Raw genomic sequence first — 19,876 nt, 5'->3', positions numbered from 1 at the left:
CGAGTGGTTTGGGTCGGGAGGCGAGTGTGCGGCTGTTTCGCACCCCTGAGGACTTGGAACTTGCGATGGGGACCTCGCTCTAAGACGGCCATTATCCGGAAAGTCGAGACATCCGGCGCGGTGGGCGGCCAAAACGGCGCGGATGCGCAGGCGACGGTCGGGAGAGCGCGCGGGGCTCCTAGCTCGCCCGGGCGGCATCTGAGCCCGCGCCCGATGACCTGAGCCGGCGGCGGCACTGCAGGGCGCGGCCCCGCGCGCGCTAACCTTGCCCATCCCGGGGACTGGCGGCGGCGGCGGCATCGAAGCCCTTCCGCGGCGGGCTCCGCGTGGCGCGCCGGGCAGGGAGGGACGGGAGGCCGGCCGCCCGTTCGCGGCCCCCTGGTGGAGCGGCTCCGCATGGCCCGCGCGCCGGACTCCGCCGCTGCCACCGCCCCTGCCGCTGCCCGGCTCGCCCCCGGCTGGCTACGGAGATAGGAGGCAGCGGCCGGCGCCCCTTCCCTCCGGATCGCCAGCATGAACGTAGCTCTCCAGGACCTCGGCAACAACGTGAGTGGCGGCGGCGGCCCCTCCGTCCCCGGTGGCCGCTGCGTTCGGGGAAGGGGGGCAGGGGGGCCCTGGGAGCCGCGCCGGGGGCGGGCTTGTTTTCGAAGAGCGCGGCGGAGAGCCGGGCCGGGAGGGGCGCGCAGGCAAAGGAGGCTGTGGACGTAGTGGAACGGAGTGGAACCGCCCGGGACTACCTGCCCGGGCCCGAGGCGGCGGCGCCCTGGAGGGGACGGAGGAAAACCCGGTGCCGGCAACTTTTATCCTTCGCCCCCGCCCTCCCCGTGCACAGGCGCTACAGTTCGGAGCTGGGGAGCCTCGGTCGCGATTGTTCTTGCGCCGGGACAGGCGCGCCCGCGCCCACCTCCGCGCTTCCAGGGTTGGGGGCTGTGCAGCTCGGGCGCTTTTCCAGCCCGGCCCGGCCCCGTTTGAGGCAAACGTGAGCCACTCCATGCTGAGCTCCGTGGGATGGCTCCCCAGACATGAGGGGGTAGACTAGGGCCATTTCCTTCACGGACCAGTGCCCTCATCAGCTTCATTTCTGATGCCCACCTAACCTTGGTTGGATGCCTGCTTCCACTCCACTCCACTCCACTCCACTCCATTCCATAGCCTCCCCTGTCACGGTCAACCTTCAAAGGCTGATGGTAATCGTGCATTACCAAGCCCTTGTGTGGTGTCAAGTATGGGTGAGGCACTCCCTGGTTTTCTGATTGCCAGGGTTTGGCGAATAGATGGCAGAGCCAGCTGGAGAGACCTGGGCTGTCCAGAACTTTTGGAGCTGGTGGGCTCTGGGTAAAAGAAGGAACTTGAGTTGAGACCTAATGCTGACCTAGAGATGTTTGGAGCTAAAGTGGCGTCATGGTTAAGTTCTGGAGAAGGACTTCGTTCACTAATCAAACCAGAGTGTATGACTTGGAAGGGATCCTAGAGTTGAACGGCTCCCATCCTTGCTCAGTGTGGGAAGCTGCTAAACCATCCTCAGCAGGTTCCCCCACCCCCAGTCCCCATCTGAAAACCACCAGCAGTGGGGAAGGGAGTCCAGCCCTGTTCTAAGCAGACTGTTCCACTTCTTACCAGCTTGTACCATCAGGAAATTCTTCCTAATCATCCTGATTCTTTTTTTCCCCCAAGTTTCAGTTCATTGGTCCTTTTCTCCTCATTGGACCATTCTCACAACTTGCCTCAGTCTTCTCTTTCTTAAGCTAATTGGCCCCACTCCTTTAACCATCTCAGTGGGTTTGATTTCCAAGTCACTGTGATAAATCCAATCTTGAAAACTATGATGGAAGATAAACAAGGAGAGAGTGCAGCAGAGTCCAGGGCAGGGCATTAGGTGTCCTTGGCCTGGAGTCTCATTCAATAGTTTATTGAGAGTCCCATCAAGGTGACCATTGTGTCCTGTAGAGCAGGGTTCCTCAACCTGGGCGACTCTAAGCTGTGCGGACTTCAACTCCCAGAATTTCCCAGCCAGCTTTCTGGGGAATTCTGGGAGTTGAAGTCCGCACAGCTTAGAGTCGCCAAGGTTGAAGAACTCTGCTGTAGAGGAAGAGAATCTCCAGTCCATTTCAGGATTTCAGCTAATCCCATTGTGGGGTTCTCCTGGCCATGATCATATGGCCACCTTCCAAGCTTATTTGTCAAATTTATGTGGCCATCCATCTCACAAAAAAGTGATTCTGATTCCCCTCATCCCTGAGTACTTACAAGTGAGGATTCTCATTCCAACCTGCTTTGTCACTACTGCATGGATTTATTGGTGCAGGTACCAGTTCATTCAGTTGTGGCTTTTTGACAATGGCCTGATCAAAAGGGGAACACATCAACACGTTTAATGGGTAGCAACTGAAAATAACTCTTTAAGAAGGATGGAAACTTCCTTAGAAGGGCTCTAGCACCTTCTCTGCTAACAGGTCCCCATCAATGGTCCAAGGGACATGGCTTCTACAGGTAGTCCTCACTTAACAACCATTCATTTAATGATGGTTCAGACTTATGACAGTGCTAAAAAACCAACTTACGACTGGTCCTCACACTTACAAACATTGCAGTGTCCCCGCAGTCGCATGGTCATGATTTGGGCACTTGACAACCAGTTCACATTTTATGACCATTGCAGCATCCAGTGGTCATGTGATCACCATTTTTGACCTTCCTGGCCAGCTTCTGGCAAGCAAAATCAATGGGGAACCATGCGATTTGCTTAACAACCATATGGTTCACTTAACAACTGGTGCAAAAAAGGTCATAAAATTGGGTTGGATTTGTTTAATGACTGCATCCCTTAGCAACTGAAATTCCGGTCCCAATTGTGGTCGTTAAGCAAGGACTACCTGTACTGGAACGCCATTAGCTCAGCTCATTATGTGGCCTCTTCTAGGTTTCCTTTGCTCCCTTCTCAGTGCTGTGGCTTTATGTGGGGTCATTTTCTAATGCTAAGCTAACTTTTTTGTGGAGTCCCCAGAGGTGAGATGAATGATCATGCTGGTGAGCAAAGGCAGATATTTTGTGGTGTTCCTGATCTTAATTCAGGGCCTGTGAGAGGACTTTAGAGAAACCTGCAAGACGGGGCATTTGATCTTTGATATGCCCCCCAAATGGGGGTTGATCGATCAATTAGGGAGACCTTTGCTGAGGTCCACAACCCTTAAACTTAAATGAAGGACTTCCATGTTGCAGAAAAACTCATCTATGAGTTGGGGAAGATTCTGAACCAGGATTATTCAGTTGACCCAAACTGCATTCTTTCCCCTGTCTTCTTAGCATCTGAACTATGACTGTGTTCACAGGTGAGAGGAAAGATTAGGATATGTTTGCCTAACATGCTAAGCTTTATTAGTGTTAACTTTGGTTCATTTTTCATGGCTTAGTGCTTGTACTGTAACAGTTGTGTGTCCAACAGTTTGGATAATTTATGGTTCATAAATTGTGCAACCCCTGAAAATTGGGTTAATTCAATAACCGGGTTAAGCAAGCCTGAAGAATACAGCCACTGAGTGTGTGCTTTGCAGTGTTACGTTGTGTTGCAAGTATACTTCGCCACTGGATTTTAGAGAACCTTGCTTGCCACAGTCTTTTCCTGGAACAGGGTTTCTCAACCAGGGTTCTGTGAGAGGTCCCTAGGGGTTCCCTGGGGGATCATGATTTATTTAAAAAAATATTTCAAATTCAGGCAACTTCACCTTAAAGAGGTAAGTTTCATTCTTTATTTTCAGTTTAAGAACACTGTTAGTGCATATATACAGGCCTACCCATGAAACAAACATATTTTTTTTTTAACTTCTGGCCTATCTTTGACCCTGAATGTGCAGGGGTTCCCTGAGGCCTGAAAAATATTTCAAGGGTTCCTCCAGGGTCCAAAGGTTGAGAAAGGCTGTCCTGGAAGGACTCCAGAAGGTCCCCTGAAAAAATCCTGTTGGGGAAACAAAAACGGTTAAAAGTAAAATGTTGGTGAGCAAAAAGGGAAGGCTGAAATCAGGAGGGAGCCTGCATAGAAAAATATGCGGTTTAATTTTCATATTTTATGTGGAATGGAAAGCAGGAGGCAAGGAAAGAGAGGGGAGAGATTCAGCATTTGGTATGCGTAGCTGGGGTGCATGTGTATCATTCCAGTTTCTTTTTTCAGGAGAGGGGCATTCCTCAAGCTGCTTGAGCAGATGAAAGAGTGGATATCCTTCTTTCCAGTGCCCATATGGAAAGCAGGCACAGTGATGCCAACGGTTCCTAGGAACTTTCTGCTGTACTGTTTCTCTTTTCCAGTCAAATGTTTGCTCATCACAAAATGGAGGGTCTGCTCCTGAAGCAGCAAGGGAGTTGTTCATCCGCCAAGCACTGAGCCCACCCAAGAAGGTGACACCTTCTTGTAGTTTGGGCCTTTGCCAGCTGGAGGCTGTGGGAACAAGAGGAAAAATTGGAATCCTGGGGGGGAAGTGGTCAGGAATCACAAGTGTGGAAGGAAAGCCACTCATAGTTCCTCCCGTTTTCCAGCAGTCTGGTTGTACTAAACACGAAGATCCAGATCTCTGCATGTGTAATACTCATCTCCGTTAACGTTGAAACCTAATTAACTCTTTTTTTCCCAACTCACGGACCGACACCGCTTGAACAGTGGTCAATCTCCAGGCCAAGCACAGCATTCCTGTTCGCCCGAGAAACTTTCCTAGAACGCAGAGGCTGCATTCACACAATACGTTTATCTGATTACCTAATAAATGTGTCTTTCTGGATCCACACAAAAAAGCAAACTATAAGCCACCCCAAACAGGAAAACAACAACAACAACAAAGCAGTAATCTAGCTTAATTTTAACCAAGCTTACTGTGTTGCACCAATGTGATTGCTAGAACTTCAACTGATCTGGCTAAGCATACCCAGCCAGTATAATTTATTGGTACAACCTCAGTACAGTTTGGGGGGGTGGGGAGGAAATCAAACCTGTGATGATTCAACATAATCAGTTAAACTTAGTACAGATCATCTTCACTTACTAACAGCAATTGGGACCGGCAACTCTTGTCACTAAGCAATGAGGTAGTAAAGGGAAAAGTCACGTGACCACACCCGACATACGACTGTACTTCCTCAGTTCCAGCTGCAGTCGTTAAGCAAATCACTGCAGGTCATTAAGCGCAACGTCATGTGACCTGCGACTTGCGAGTTCCTGCCAGCTTCCCCGCTGCCTTTGCTTGGCGGAAGCCGGCTGTGAAGGTCTGAAATGGCGATCACGTGACCGTGCGACCCTGCGACCGTTGTAAATGCATGCTGGTTTTAGCACCCGAATTGCAGTCACGTGACTGCAGGGACGCTGTGACAGCCAGAACTTTGAGAACCGGTCATAAGTCTCATTATTCAACGCCGTCGTAACTTTGAACGGTCGCTGAACAACTGGTCGGTAAGTGAGGACTACCTGTGTTTAAATGAATAGGAGGAGCCCAAGATGGTGATGAAGTAGCAATCACTACAATGAACTCCTTTAAAGTTACCTTTACTTTATCGTATATTTTCATTTTACTTTTTTTATCCTATGTCCCCTTCACCTCCCCTCATTACTGCTTCTACTGGGCTAGCGTTTCTTTTCCTTACCCGTCAGAACACTTCGACGAGCGGAGAGAATATTTGCATTGATATTATTCTGGGGAGTAGAAAGAAGAGACAGTGCATACTTTTTGCAGCACAGACTTCAATCTAAGCCTATGAAACTCTGGAAGGTTAGCAGGTATACCACAATTAAGCAGCCCTCCTTGTAAGTAACATCACCCCTCCATGTCCATCTGGCAGATACAGCCCTGCAGAGTGGGACTTACAAGGGAAGATTGAAAACCAGCAAGTTACAGATCTTTGCTCCTCCATGGGACGTTCCTTCCTCCTGTACAGCAGCCATTTGACTTACTCGGGGTGGGGCCCTGGCTGCCAATTTAAAGTACCTGAAAGAAGGTGATACGAGTGACTTTATATGCAGACTTGGTCTATTAAACAGCATGAACTGTTCTTTCGATCTTTGAGCTGCAGGCTCCAGTTAAAAACCAAGAAGATTCACTAAAGAAGTCTTCTGTAAAGTTTATTGGGAGTTGACCAAGTAAAAATCCCCAGATCGTTAAAGCCAATGAACTGTGCAAGATGTGGGCTTCACAAATAGCCAGCGGAGGACAGAAAGAACTTATTCCCCAGTTTAGACCGAGAGAAGAAAATGAGAAGAATGAATGGAGGGGGTCAAACATTCACACTAGGAAGGGTGAGAGGCAGGTTCTAAGTAACTCTGTGCTGAAAGAAGAGATGCTCCTGAAAGGCCAAGGCTATCTGCAAAGTAATCAGATCACTTCTGCAAATTAGAAACAGCGAAGTAAATAGAGGTCAATGGGGGGTGGGGAGAGTGGTTGTTATGTCTTTGAATCAGTTTTTACGCTGGGAAAGACAACAGGTAGGTTTATAGAAGGTTGAGGAACTTCCATCTAGAGGTGGCAGCTGTTGAGTCCTACTGACATTTGGGCAACCTATAGTTCCCAGCATGTTGGTTAAGATAAAGCCTTTTTGAAGCACTCTTTTGATTTTTCCAATCCATGTTTTCCATTTGGAGAAAACCAGCTCACTTCAAGCTGCACCTGGCCAAGAGGATGCCGGCACTTGAATAACCGTAACAACTTAGACTCAAATGACCCCAAGGGTGTTTTATAAACACTGCCCTCGGGAGGGAAAATTTTAAGAAAAACAACCCGCACGTTTACAGTCAAGCAGGTCATTGAAGAATCCTTTGAAGGAACCTTGATTGTCTCTTCTGTCAGACTTGGAACAGGTTGACTAGATCAGTGTTTCTCAGCCTCAACAACTTTTAAGATGTATGGACTTCAGCTCCCAGAATTTCCCCAACCAGCCTGCTGAGACACTTCCTCCAATTCCACTCCATCTTTGGACTCAGACTTCTCTTATCTGAGCATTGACTTGGCTGTGCCTCTTCCTCCTGTTCCTCAAGGTTATTCTCACAGCCCATTACACTCTCCTATACTAAAGGTATATAAGGCCAAAACTGCCTCTGTACTAACCTACAGGGCAGAGCTGCAGGGTCTACTAAAAGCCCCCCTACTCATACAAAAACGTAGTTGTTTTTTAAGATGCATCTTGGGAACCAATAAGAAGGCTCCAGTCCATGCAATCAGAGCAGAATTAGGCATGCATGCATTCTATACAGCAGTGTTTCTCAACCTTGGCAACTGTAAGATGGGTGGACTTCAACTCCCAGAATTCCCCAGCTAGTGTCATGCCCTAATCAAAACCTTTAACTACTGGTGGAGGACCTATAAATGGATCCTGGCTGGTTACTCAAACATTACTCCGAAGAACAGCTAGGCATGTTTCTGCCCTCCATTTGAGTAATCTAGCTTTTTAAAACTATGTCACCGCATGGTCTATCTCATTCCTACTTACTTTTGGTTGGACAACATGCCAAGGAAATCTTCAAGCTGAGAGTCCTGGGCATTCGTGCTGTACCTGACATAGAGTGGCTTACAAACACTAAATCCTTAAATGGTTTGTGCAAATGAAAAGGTCATTTCAAACAGAAAAATAACTGTGGGCCTGACACAGGGCCAAAAAGTGGTCTTTTCCAGAGCAAGTTTGAAACTGCTGGACTCCGGAGTAATATATGGGCGATTCCAGAAATTACTGTATCAGGAAAGGAAATATATATGTGGTACACCAGCCATAGAGCACATCATACTGTGCATGCTTTATTTGACTGTCAAAGATATGCCTCAACGAGGGCCTGGTATTTAGACCCATAACTAGCTAGAACAGTTCCTAATGCTAACCCTAACCGTAATATTAGACCCTAATATTAATATCTTGTCTCCTCCAGGATGTAAATTTAAATGTAGTTAGCAGCATTGCCAACTTTATAGCTAAAGCTGCCCAAATGAGATACCTTTTTTTAGGACAGGTTGGGGTCACTTACAAAAGGTGACAACCTTATTTGAACATATTTTAATGTGGGGAAATAATCGCACCTATTGTTTTATTGTTTTGATGTGATGCTATGCTTGAGTTTGATATGGTATTTTGACTAATCAGTCAAATGCTACTACTGGTACTATTAAATGAATACTATTAAATGGAATAGTGTAAATTTAAAAGCTTGCTGTGCTGAGTGAGTCATTTGCACAGTCCAGTTGTTTCTACATCCCTGATCTTTGGATTTAATGGAAAGGATGTTGTGTCTAAGGGACAGGCCTGATGCTATTTGCCTACTTGGACATTGATCAACTCACCCTCTAGAGAGCCAGTTTGGTCTAGTGGTTAAGGTGCTGGCCTAGAAACCAGGAGTCTGTGAGTTCTAGTCCCAGCATGAAAGCCGGCTGGGTGACCTTGGGCCAGTCCCTCCCTCTCAGCCCAAGAGCCAATCAGGCTTGGTATGAGAGTTCTAGTCCCGCCTTAGGCATGAAAGCCGGCTGGGTGACCTTGGGCCAGTCCCTCTCTCTCAGCCCAACGCACCTCACAGGGTTGTTGTTGTGGGGAAAGTAGAAGGAGGAAGGAGTATTTGGTATGTTCGCCCCCTTGAATTATTCATAAAAATAACAAAGGCGGGATAAAAATTAATTAAATAAATAAATAAATACTGGGCTTCTGGGGACCACATGATACTTTTGTTGGTTGCATGGAGATGACTACAATCCAGAGTTCTCCCAGTGTAGGCACTCTGTAGAGCAGCCTTTCCCCAGCTGGATATGCTCCAGATGTTACATATTGCAACTCATGTTGCCGAGCCAAAAAAACGTAATCACATAGCTAAATCAGGAAAAAGACCAAATAGATACTTTCATGCAAAATGCTCGGTTAGCATTCATCGGCTTATTTCTTTTTGCATACTGGGCCAATCAAGTGTATTGATTCAGTGACAAAATGCCAGTTTAATAACCAGATTTAAGCACAGAGCAAATGATCACCTTGTCTTAAGGAAAGAGATTCTGCTCTGTCCTATGGTTGCAATATTGCACCCCACGTTGAAGAAGAAACAGAATTCCATAAAGGCTTTTTATATTTGGTTAGTCTTATATCCCACCTTTCATTCAGGAGCTCAAGGTGATGTACAAAGTGCCCCCCGCATCACATTTTATCACCACAATCGCCTTGTTAGGGAGGCTGGGCTGAGAGAGAATGACTGGTCTAAAGTCACCCTGGAAACTTCTGTGGGCTGATGATGGACTGGATTCCTGGTCTCCCAGTTCTTAATCCCAACATTTTCAACACTAAATCACACAGGATCTAGGGCTGAGAAAGAGGGACTGGCCCAAAATCCCCCAGGTAGCTTCCTCAAATAAGGGGGACTTGAACCTAGGTCTTTCCAGCACCTTCACTATTACTGTACACATATATGCTCACAATTATTTTGAACTAATCCAGGTAATCACAAAGAGACATGGTAGAAGCCTCCCCATGAGAATTCTTTTGAGATCATGTGGATTAGTTAGACCTTGTGAAATGGTTTTCTTGCAATATGTTATTTAGGAATCTTGCAGGACAGGAGCCATATGCAGCCATGCCTTTTCTGAGTTTTAGGATACAGCATATTTTGACCCCCATACAATAGACCACATTCTCTCTCCAGCTTCCTGTCTTTAGGGCCCTTTGCTCTTCCCAGAATTAACAGATTTCCCCACCCCCTCTGTTTTCATGGATTTTTTCAAGGGTATATTTGATTTGGGTCCCACACAAAGACCCCAAAATGTGCACTTCTCCCCTCCACCAAACTTGCCACCCTGTACCCTCTTTCTTCATTCTGGCCTTCTCACCTGTCTTTCTCCCTGCAAATAAATAAATAAATATAAATAAATAAATAAATAAATAAATAAATAAAAATAACACCAGATCTTTGCTGGAACTAGAGAGATACTGAATGCGCTGCTATTCTGCCCTTGCATATGGAGCTGTTTATATGTCATTTGATACCTTGAGATTCAGCAGTTTTTCTTGCTTTCATGCCTTCCAATTTCCTTACCCTCATGTTTCCTCCAGAGAGAAAACTGGAAAGCTGTGAAGCACTCCTAAGATGAAATGGTAGGAACCAGAAGGGGCCACAGTGGGGTGGTTGCCATTTACAGTCTAACAAAGCTTTCAGTTCTCTTATTGTTAGACATGACTAATAAATAGTGCATGCCCTCAAGTTCTCAGCCATGCTTGGCTCTCCCATCAAGGCTTTCTGACAAGCTGGGAATCTTATCTAAACCATTCTGGGCCAGTTAGGCTTAGCTTGGATATTCTGCTGATGAGCAATAGCCAGCCTATCAAGATATCTTTTGTTTTCTTGGAGACCACCATACAGAAGAAGATAATCATCTCTCTGTATATTTCTCTTTCCATTTCTATTTCTATCATTGTCTATTTCTTTTTATTTTTCCTCAGCTATTTTTGTGTTCCTAGCACCCTTCACCAACTTCAGCTGATTTTGAGCTTTTCCTCATACCCTCTTCCAATTTCTAGCTATCTGAATATACTTTTCCGTGATGACCATCATCTTCGTTCCTCCTCATATATGTCTGCTTTCAGAGCTTCACTAAGTTATTGTATAGTGACATTGGCTTCTTTTGTTGCCCTCCATTTTTTTCCTGATTGGACCCATTTAAAATTATGCTTTTACTGACTCCTTTTTAAGGAACTCCCACCTGTCTTGAAGTCCTTCCCTGTTAGTATCTCCTGCCATAAAATCCTACTGAATATTTATTTATTTGTTTTCTATCTTGCATTTATTATTTTTATAAATAACTCAAGGCAGTGAACATACCTAATACTCCTTCCTCCTCCTATTTTCCCCACAACAACAGCCCTGTGAGGTGGGTTGGGCTGAGAGAGAGGGACTGGCCCAAGGTCACCCAACCGGCTTTCATGCCTAAGGCGGGACTAGATCTCTCAGTTTCCTGGTTTCTAGCCCAGCGCCTTAACCACTAGACCAAACTGGCTCCAATATTACTCTAATTTTATTAACATTTTTTTTTGAAGTCCAAGGCACACATGCAACTACACTCAGCATTAGCATCCCTTAAAATCAGGAACTCCAACATTACTTGGCTACTTTCCTCCAGTGTTCCTTCGACTTTCATTTCCTGAACTAGATCTCCCTTATGAGGCAGCATCAGGTCAAGAATGGTTGATCCTCCTTTGCCTTCCTCCGTCCTCTGGGAAGAACTTTGTCAGCAAAGCAAGTCAGGAAGTTCCTGGAAAGAACATGCTTAGCAGAGTTTGCCTCTTGACTTATGCTGGGGTAAATGAAGCCCTTTACGCCATCACTGCTACTTCATGCCTCTTCAGAAGACCTGCAGATTACTTTTGGAAATAATCTTCCTCCTCCTCCTCCTCCTCTTCTACTTCTTCGCATGGGTAATAGTAGACCCCAACTAACATTCGTTCCTCCAGGTTTTTTTTTAACCCAAATTATTTCTGTAGTGTCTCTTAGCTAATTCACTTTATTTCCAGAAAATGACAAAGAGTCCCAGAATGGCAGATCAAAACACCCTGAGAGAAAAACAGAAACTTCTGGGAAACACCAAAATGCTTTTCACGTCCCTGATGGAAGTCATTCATCAAGCCTCCATTATACTTCTTAAACTATATTTCTCTTCCTGTACTAAAAGTTGAATCTCATCTCATTTACTTCCCATAATTTGAGCTTTACTGTGTAAATCTCAGAGACTGTGTATTTTATGAGCACAGTTCTTCCTGATTTTTTTTTTATTGAGTGGTGTAATAGATCTCATTACAGCAGTACACAGTAACCACTTGTGGGGACTCCATGTGTCAAAGGATCTTTGTGACATCGGCTGGTGATATATTTAAGCAAGTGAGAAGGGAAAAAAAACTCCGAAACAAGGAGATAATACTTTAATTCCAAGGAATAATTTATTGAGGCACAGGCATCCAGGAAAAAGAAACAAGCTTATTCAACTAGCTTTGAGCAGGCAATCAAATAGTCAAGCAATAACATTTCATGTGCTAGCAGAATTCCAAGAAGGGCCATAAGAAACTTGGAGAGAGGTTAAAGATGTGGAATTTAGATCTAAATTTCAGCTTTTAGGGAGTATCTCTTGGAATTGAGGAAAACGTAGAAGAGAGAGGAGATTGAACAGATGCCTCTCCTGAAACTGCCTAGAGCAGTGTTTCTTAACCTTGGCAACTTGAAGATGTGTGGACTTCAACTCCCAGAATTCCCCAGCCAGCCATGCTGGCTGGGGAATTCTGGGAGTTGAAGTCCACACATCTTCAAGTTGCCAAGGTTGAGAAACACTGGGCTAGAGAAATGATGATGTAGGACTCAGAGGTTTCAATAGCAGCGTCCAGGCACATTGCTTGAAAAGAAAGGAGGAGGAAGAAGCAGCTGGGTGAAAGCAATGGAGAATAAGAGAGTGTGCACCACATTGTGCAGTGAGCTTTGCCATCTTGTGTCAGAACCAGTCCAGCCCTTTCACTCTCATTTGGAATTCCCAAGGGATGCTGTGGCTGCCTTGATCATGTGCTTTTACTGGAAAGTGTACTATTTATTTGGCACACTTACATAGCCGTCCATCTCACATACGTGAATGGTGCACAAAGTTAAAAACACAAAACAGCACAACAAGATAACAAACCCCCCCCCACAAGAATCATTAAAGGCATTAAAATAATTAAAAAAAACTATTAAAGCCGTAAAAAACCATAATCTGCAGGGGAGCACAATCTCAGTATAGCCATTCTGCAGGCTCCATACCACCACGACCAGATCCCCAAGCCAGACGGCAAAGCCATGTCTTCACATCTTTCTGGAAGGCCAGCAAGGTCAGAGCCAATCTGACCTCGGGGGCGATGACCTTCCAAAGGGCAGGTGCCACAGTAGAAAAGGCTGTCCTCCTGGGTCCCATCAGATGGCATTTCTTTGTGGACAGGACCTGCAACATGCCCTTCCTGCTGGACCTGATGGGACAGGTAGATATGATTGGGAAGAGGTGGTCCCTCAAATAACCCAGCCCAACATATAGTCTGTAATGGAATATGAGAATGACCTTGGGAGACAGGGGAAGAGATGTTGCCTAGGGAATGATCAGATAAAAGGGGAAGGAGCCCACAACTGAGTAACGGGCAGAGAAAGAAACTTGGAAAGGATCCACCCTAACTTGGCAGGAAGTAAAAAGGGACGGCGGGAGATCTGTACTTTCAGACTTGCAAGTTTCAGTTAATGTCGCCTTACAATGAAGTAGAAGGAGCTCATCTGGCCATGTTTCCTGCCTGGTTTCCCTGGGAGGACTGACAGTCTCAAACCTAGGGAATGAGCCTTCCTCTGTTAATAGGCCATCTTCTCAGGATGGGTGCTGTCTGATTAGCAATGGAGCCTGAACTCAACTCTTTTCTTCCTAATACACCCACATCTCCATATATCCATTTCAAGGTCTACATTCTCCTTGGACCCGGAATTCCAACTGGAGGCGCTGTTCTTTTACGACAGCCACTTCCAGTTACAGTGCGCAAATCTTTATCTGAGATCCTTGTTTGTTTATTTGTTTGTTTTTCAAATTTCTATCGCCACCCATCTCTCCCAAAACAGGGACTCTGTTGTTGTAGGGCTTCCCTCCCCAACCCTGCAGGATTCAGATTCCTTCAGATGAACACATTTCCATCAGTCCTTGTGGGAGGAAGCCCCTCTCAAGAAAGCGATCCATCCTCCAAATAACTCAGACACGGGTCTCAGAAACAAATCTCTCCCGTTGACTTTGCGTAGCTGATAATTCCTACTTTAAGTTTCTAGTTTATTTCCACGAACAGAGAAGAGGGATGAGAAGATCAGCCACGCCCCTAGCTTCTGAAGCGTCCTTCCTATGTCGACGTCAAGGCGGTATCATTGTAATTGTTCACCTGCCTCTGTATGTATCTCCAGGAAGGAAAAAATTATCAGTGGATTTGATAAATTTTAGAAGGTATTCTCTCACATCCCTGATTCTTGTTCCTGGCAGACAGTATGCTTTGTGAGCCAGCAGGCCTGGTCTTCACACATTTGTTTCGTTTCCTCATAGTAATGAGTCACCAACAATCTGAGCTTGTCTCACTGTCTTCTTGCAGGGTATAACTGCTTCCATTCAGGGATCCACTGTTTTGTTTCCTGTTCTTCAGTGTCTCTTTTCATTTTCTTGAAGTCTTTTTTTCTTGCCTGTTGGTATCCTGAATGCTGTTCTTGAATACCAGTGATGCAGAATAGCTCTAGTTTTGTTCCTGTGTTTCTTACTGACAGTCGCTACAGGTAGTCCTCAGTTAATGATCACAATTGAGACAGGGATTTTGGTTGCTAAGCAAAGCGGTCATTAAGCGAATGCAACCTGATTTTACAATCTGTTTTGCGGCAGGTGTTAAGCAAATCATCACGGGTGTTAAGCGAACCACATGGTCATTAAGCAAATCACGCAGTTCCCCATTGATTTTGCTTGCCAGAAGACAGCTAGGAAGGTGGAAAATGGTGATCACATGACCACAGGCCACTGTGACGGTCATAAATGTGAAGTGGTTGCCAAGGGCCCAAATCACGATCATGTGACCGCAGGGACACTGCAACAGTCGTAAGTGTGAGAACCAGTTGTAAGTCAGTTTTTTCAGCACCATTGTAAGTCTGAACTGTCACTAAACAAATGGTTGTTAAGTGAGGACTGCCTGTACTGCCTTCAACTTCTGCTGTAGCACTACCATTGGTAGAGCTGATCGATATTTATCCTTTTTCATCAGTGAATTATGACAACTTATTGGTACTATCCTTTGGTTTTTTTTCTTTCAGACATAGCTGTAAGGTTGCATATCCTGCAAATACCAGTTTTTTGGAAGGAGGAGCACAAACATGCCAAGAACATTGCAAGTTGCAATTACAGATTTCTGTACTTTCATTTTCATTGCTTTTTCTTAAGGTTCTGCCAGTATAAAGTCTTTCTTTTTTTCCTTTATCTTTTTCAAGCTCTCAGGTTAGCCAAGTAGAGATAAAATGCATTATGGACACCCCATTAATTTGCCTGCTGAACTGTGCTAGCAAATTCCTCTTAGAATTCTCTGTTCGCTCACTCAGCTCACTCCCTGGAAACTATCTGTACAGTATCAATTAGGGTTAGTAACCGAAGGCCACATTAAATCTATCCTGAACGATTTCTAATTCTGCCTGACAACCTGGTAGATGAGAGCAAGTAATCCTTTCTAAATATAGGGACTGCACTAGGGAAGGGAGAATTGTCAGGCCAGAAGTCACCACGGTGAAGCTGCATCAAGAATTTGCGAAATAATTGTAAAGCATTCAGGAAATTTAGACACCTTTGCTTTTTAAAAAAGCAGTTAATTTTAATGCTTCCACTATATTAAAAGCATTAAAAATGGTGGGGGGGGATTGTGGGGAAGGACCTAAGGAGCTTTAAAAAAAAAGGATTCAATTGCTCATCCTTGTAAACAAAGAATACAGTATATGATATTTCTGTACCTCCTTTCTGCAGGAAATTGATTCACTTACATGCAGTAAATGAGTGCGGATGCATTCAAAATGAGCTCCACATTTGCCTCCTCTGTCCCCCAACCAGGCATCCTGAGATCTTCCTTCCTTCCTTCCTTCCTTCCTTCCTTCCTTCCTTCCTTCCTTCCTTCCTTCCTTCCTTCCATCCATCCATCCATCCATCCATCCATCCTCCCCCTTCCTTCCTCCCTCCCTTCCTTCCCCTCCATGTTTGTCATCCCATGTCTGGGGCATGGCCACATTTGCAATTAAAGTTCCAGCCTGGTGTGTTGAGTAGAAGTGGAAAAGTGTAAGAGCGTACCGGAAGAGGTGGCAGTGTTGCTAGGGGACAGAGTGACAGGTTGCCAAGGACATGTCTCTGGGAAACACATGTGACAATGGTCAGGTTTCATCACAACTGAACAGCAGGGGAGACAGTTGTGGCAACTTCCATAGCATGAAAAGCCATTTTGTTCTGTGGGACAAGGCCTTTCTTTTGCCAAAGTATTAGAATTGTACACGGAAAATAGCCCAGTTCTGGCTCAGGATAATAAATCTTCCTCTTTCATGGATATGAATAGCTCCTGTGTGGCATTCAGCCTGGTTTGTTTAAATACAGTCAATTCAACAAATCACCATTGGTTAAGTTCTCACTAAACTCTCAGCAGTTGTTTATAAACAGTCATGGCTGAATCTACAAAAGTGTGGGTTTTTTTGGATCAGTTTGGATCCAGCCATGATGGTTTATAAATGATAGCTTATGGATTAATGTGAACTAGTTGATTTTATTTATTTATGTATTTATTTATTTAATCAATCGATCAATCAATTAATTTATATAGCTGCCCTTAGGCTCAACCACAGACTCTGGGCTGTGAACAATAATAAAAATAAAACAAATACATATAGAAAAATTAAACACACAGCAGCCAAGAAAACAAACCATCATCCACATAGTCAGGAGAAAGGTCCCTTCACACACTTAGGTCCTCAGGCCTGAGCACAGAGCCAAGTCTTTAGGACCTTGCAAACTCCAGCAGGGGCCAACCTAATCTATGAAGGGATTTTATTTTTATTTTTATTTTACTTTGATATTGTGTTTTCAGAGCTTCAGAGGGAGATTCTAAAGCAGTGTTTCTCAACCTCAGCAACTTGAAGACGTGTGAACTTCAACGCCCAGAATTCCCCAGCCAGCATACTGGCTGGGGAATTCTGGGCCTTGAAGTCCACACGTCTTCAAGTTGCTGAGGTTGAGAAACACTGTTCTAAAGTTTGCCAAGGCCAGATCATTGCCAATTTGATTGATTCCAGCAGAAAGACTGACTGTGGCCACCACTTATTCTGCAAAGGCCATTGAAGGAAGCATTGACTGAAAAAAGTTGGTATCAGTCGTTCCTGAATATAGAATTTCAGTGTTCCTCCTTCTGAAACTAAATATATGGATTTGATTTTTTTTAATGCAAACTTGAATATAGCAGCTTGTCCCACATTAGAAGAACCCCTGGGGCTTTCTTTAAAAAGTGCCCACATTTTCTATAAAGAAAACAGAACTGCAGCATGACGAAATTTTTTTAAATGAGGCGAGAGTTTTCCTTTTAACATCAGTTTGGCCCATGCCACGGAATGGATTACTGTGTGACCCAATACCTCTTCCATAGATTTTTTTTTAATTGATTAAAAATTGATTAAAAATCAAGTTGTTTTTGACTCCTAGCAACCACATAGATAGATTTCTCCATGACGATCTATCCCTAACCTGGTCCTTTCAAGTCTCCCAATGGTGCACTCATTGCCTCTGTCACTGAGTCTGTCCATCCTGCTGCTGGTTGTCCTCTTCTCTTTCCTTCCACCTTTCCCAGCATTAGAATTTCCATTCTTAAAATGGAATCTGTGTTTTAAAAGTGACATTAGGCAGAAGTTGGACCGCTGCATTCTTTTCCATCTCTGCATTCTCATGTCTGGAAAGGCTGCGTCTGATAAATGCACAGAATTACCGTTGGGTGAAACGTGATGATTCTTTGTAATGTAGAGAAACCTTGTCTCTCTCTAAACTATTCCTTTACAGAGCTACAACTTCAGGGATTATTATTATTATTACAATCCCCTAAATTTGTGGAAGGTTCAGATTGGCAAATCTCTGTGTTCCTGCATACAGGAAGTCCCGGAACAGAGATATGACCGCAAAACCTGATTTACTGTGGACAGCGATATCAAAAGGTCAAGTCCATTTCATGATACAGCGGTCTCTTTTACAGTTTGTCATCCAGTATACAGAGCCTTGTTGGCCAAACAAGAACAAAACCATTTTCAGTACCAACCTGCCCCCTGCTCCTTCTGAATATAAAAGTAGCATAGTTTAAAATGGAGTCTGTGATAGGAATGATCACAACTCCCTTACCCAGGGAGTTCGGCAATCAAACTACAATTCCCAGAGTTCCCATGAGAAAATGGGGGCTATTCATGTTGTTTTCCAATCCCTCCAGGATGGGATCTGTTGGAGGCTGAGACAGCAGCCTCTTGTGTCTTCCTCTATAATGTTATTTCTACATCTTTCCCCTCTTCAGATGGCTGAGTATAAGCGAGCAATGTTCCAGGATGATGAAGTCCTTGATACCACTGGAGATGGCAGCAACACATCTCCGGACAGCGTTGAGGTAGGGTAGCACTTCATGGACTTGGCCCCAGGCTGAGAGCCTGCTAGGTGCCTGCAGTGTGATCTCTAGACATCCTGTGTCTTCTCAGAAGTGCCTCCAATGCTGCTTGGCAACATGATTATTGTATTAAAGTAATAATCCCAGCACTGTCTCGGCTGCCTACATAATTGCAGCACTAAAGCTGGTTGTGGAGCATGAATGGGGGAGAGAAAGATTGTTAAGGGTAGCTTGTTCTACAGAGCTTGCATAAAGAATGTGTGAAAGAGCTTTGCCCAAATCCTTGGCTGCTCTCTGAAGTCGCCCATTGTACTCATAATTTATAACTGACTTTACTCCTTAGGGGACACCAGGAAGAATTGCTTTATGGGGCAAGTATAATACTGTATTGCCAGCAACAGAAAATTCCTTTTTGATGATAGGGTGCTTCGGTATGAAACGATTAAAAAGGAAGGGCAACATGTCAAGCCTGTTGCCCTTTAAACAAGGGCTTGTTGTAAATGATTTAAACAGGAATTTAATTTAATTTAAATTTAAGGATTTAAACAGGAGAATCATTTAAAAAAATCAGTCAAACTTTTAAAAAGTAACCCAGAATTTCAGTAAAGATCACAAGCAGTTGCTGCTTTTAGAGCAGGGACGTACCACTTTTTGGAGCTGAAAGCTACACTTGGCAAAAACATAGTTGGGAGCAAAATACCCTATCGATCCATGACTGCGTTCCCAGATCTTAAGAAGCCATAATAGGGCTAGTTTGATTTATGGCTGAGCCTGTTATTCAAACTTCTGATTATCAGTTATGGATTTGGGCTGAATGTATTGGGAGAATCCAGCCGATAGTGATCTAAATAATAAACCATGATTAAGTAAACCACAGCTTAGCATGACAAATGAACTATGTCAATAGGTTGGTAGTTTAATATATTCCATCTTCCATTTCTTTTCTGTGTCTGTTCCTTCGTTATTTCCTGGTTCTTCGGCTTTCTAGGTGGGCTTCCGAAAAGGTGATGGCCTCCTGCTGAGTCGCCTTGGATCCCAAATCCAGCTGAAATTGGTCTTCTGGGTGGTTTCCCTCTTTGTGGCTGTTCTGCTTCTGAGTACAATCATTGCCATGGGCATCCAGTACAGTAGAGGTATGTCAAGGCCAACAGTGGGTTTGACCACCTACCACGGACCTCATTCCCCCGTGCATCTCCTACACGTTTAAATATCCAAATGGAGCAAAGATGCTGACCCTGCTTAGAAGGGAAGTACCAGAGCAGGGAGGGCTGAGGACGAAAGAGGCTTGGAAGGTGTCTTGCATTTGCGTATTCCATTCAGATGTCAACTGATCTGTGTGTTTGTGAAATGACTGTTAGTTGCAGAGGTGGATGCTCCATTTTGATCAGCTCTTGGTCAGGGTTGTTGTTATTGGGGGCATAACATTAAGTGCACATTTGCAATGTAGAAAAGGAGTGTTTCCAAAAGAAGAGCAGTGCACAAGGAAAAGAAAGGTGATGTGAACAGGGTATCTTGCTTATCATCAATCCATCTCCTCTTGCCTCCCCATCGTAACACGCTCTCCCCACCTGCTGTGCTTCAGAAACCGCTTCCAATAGGCCTTGTGAGCTTGCTGAGGACCAGCCTTGGTCAATGGTTGGGAGGTTATGCAAGGAACCCACTGACACAGCTTTCAGTGAGATAATAACCTTCATGCGATCAAGGATGAGCGAGTAACCCATAC

The 19,876-nt window shown here is 44.8% G+C and overlaps 1 protein-coding gene across 1 annotated transcript in view; it reads left to right on the top strand.

Moving 5' to 3' along the window:
• Nucleotides 1–289: 289 nt before the first annotated feature.
• ECE2 (endothelin converting enzyme 2) overlaps nucleotides 290–19,876 on the top strand; it is a 56,775-nt gene continuing 37,188 nt past the window's right edge. Inside the window, exons 1-3 of the mRNA XM_063306364.1 lie at nucleotides 290–546; nucleotides 18,067–18,156; nucleotides 19,142–19,286. Coding sequence (XP_063162434.1) covers nucleotides 514–546; nucleotides 18,067–18,156; nucleotides 19,142–19,286 — 268 coding nt within the window. The 5' untranslated portion in view covers nucleotides 290–513. The remainder of the gene's footprint in view (nucleotides 547–18,066; nucleotides 18,157–19,141; nucleotides 19,287–19,876) is intronic.

The sequence above is a fragment of the Candoia aspera genome, chromosome 6 (assembly GCF_035149785.1).
Source record: "Candoia aspera isolate rCanAsp1 chromosome 6, rCanAsp1.hap2, whole genome shotgun sequence".
Classification (NCBI taxonomy): domain Eukaryota; kingdom Metazoa; phylum Chordata; class Lepidosauria; order Squamata; family Boidae; genus Candoia; species Candoia aspera.
This window is presented reverse-complemented; position numbering and strand designations above follow the sequence as displayed.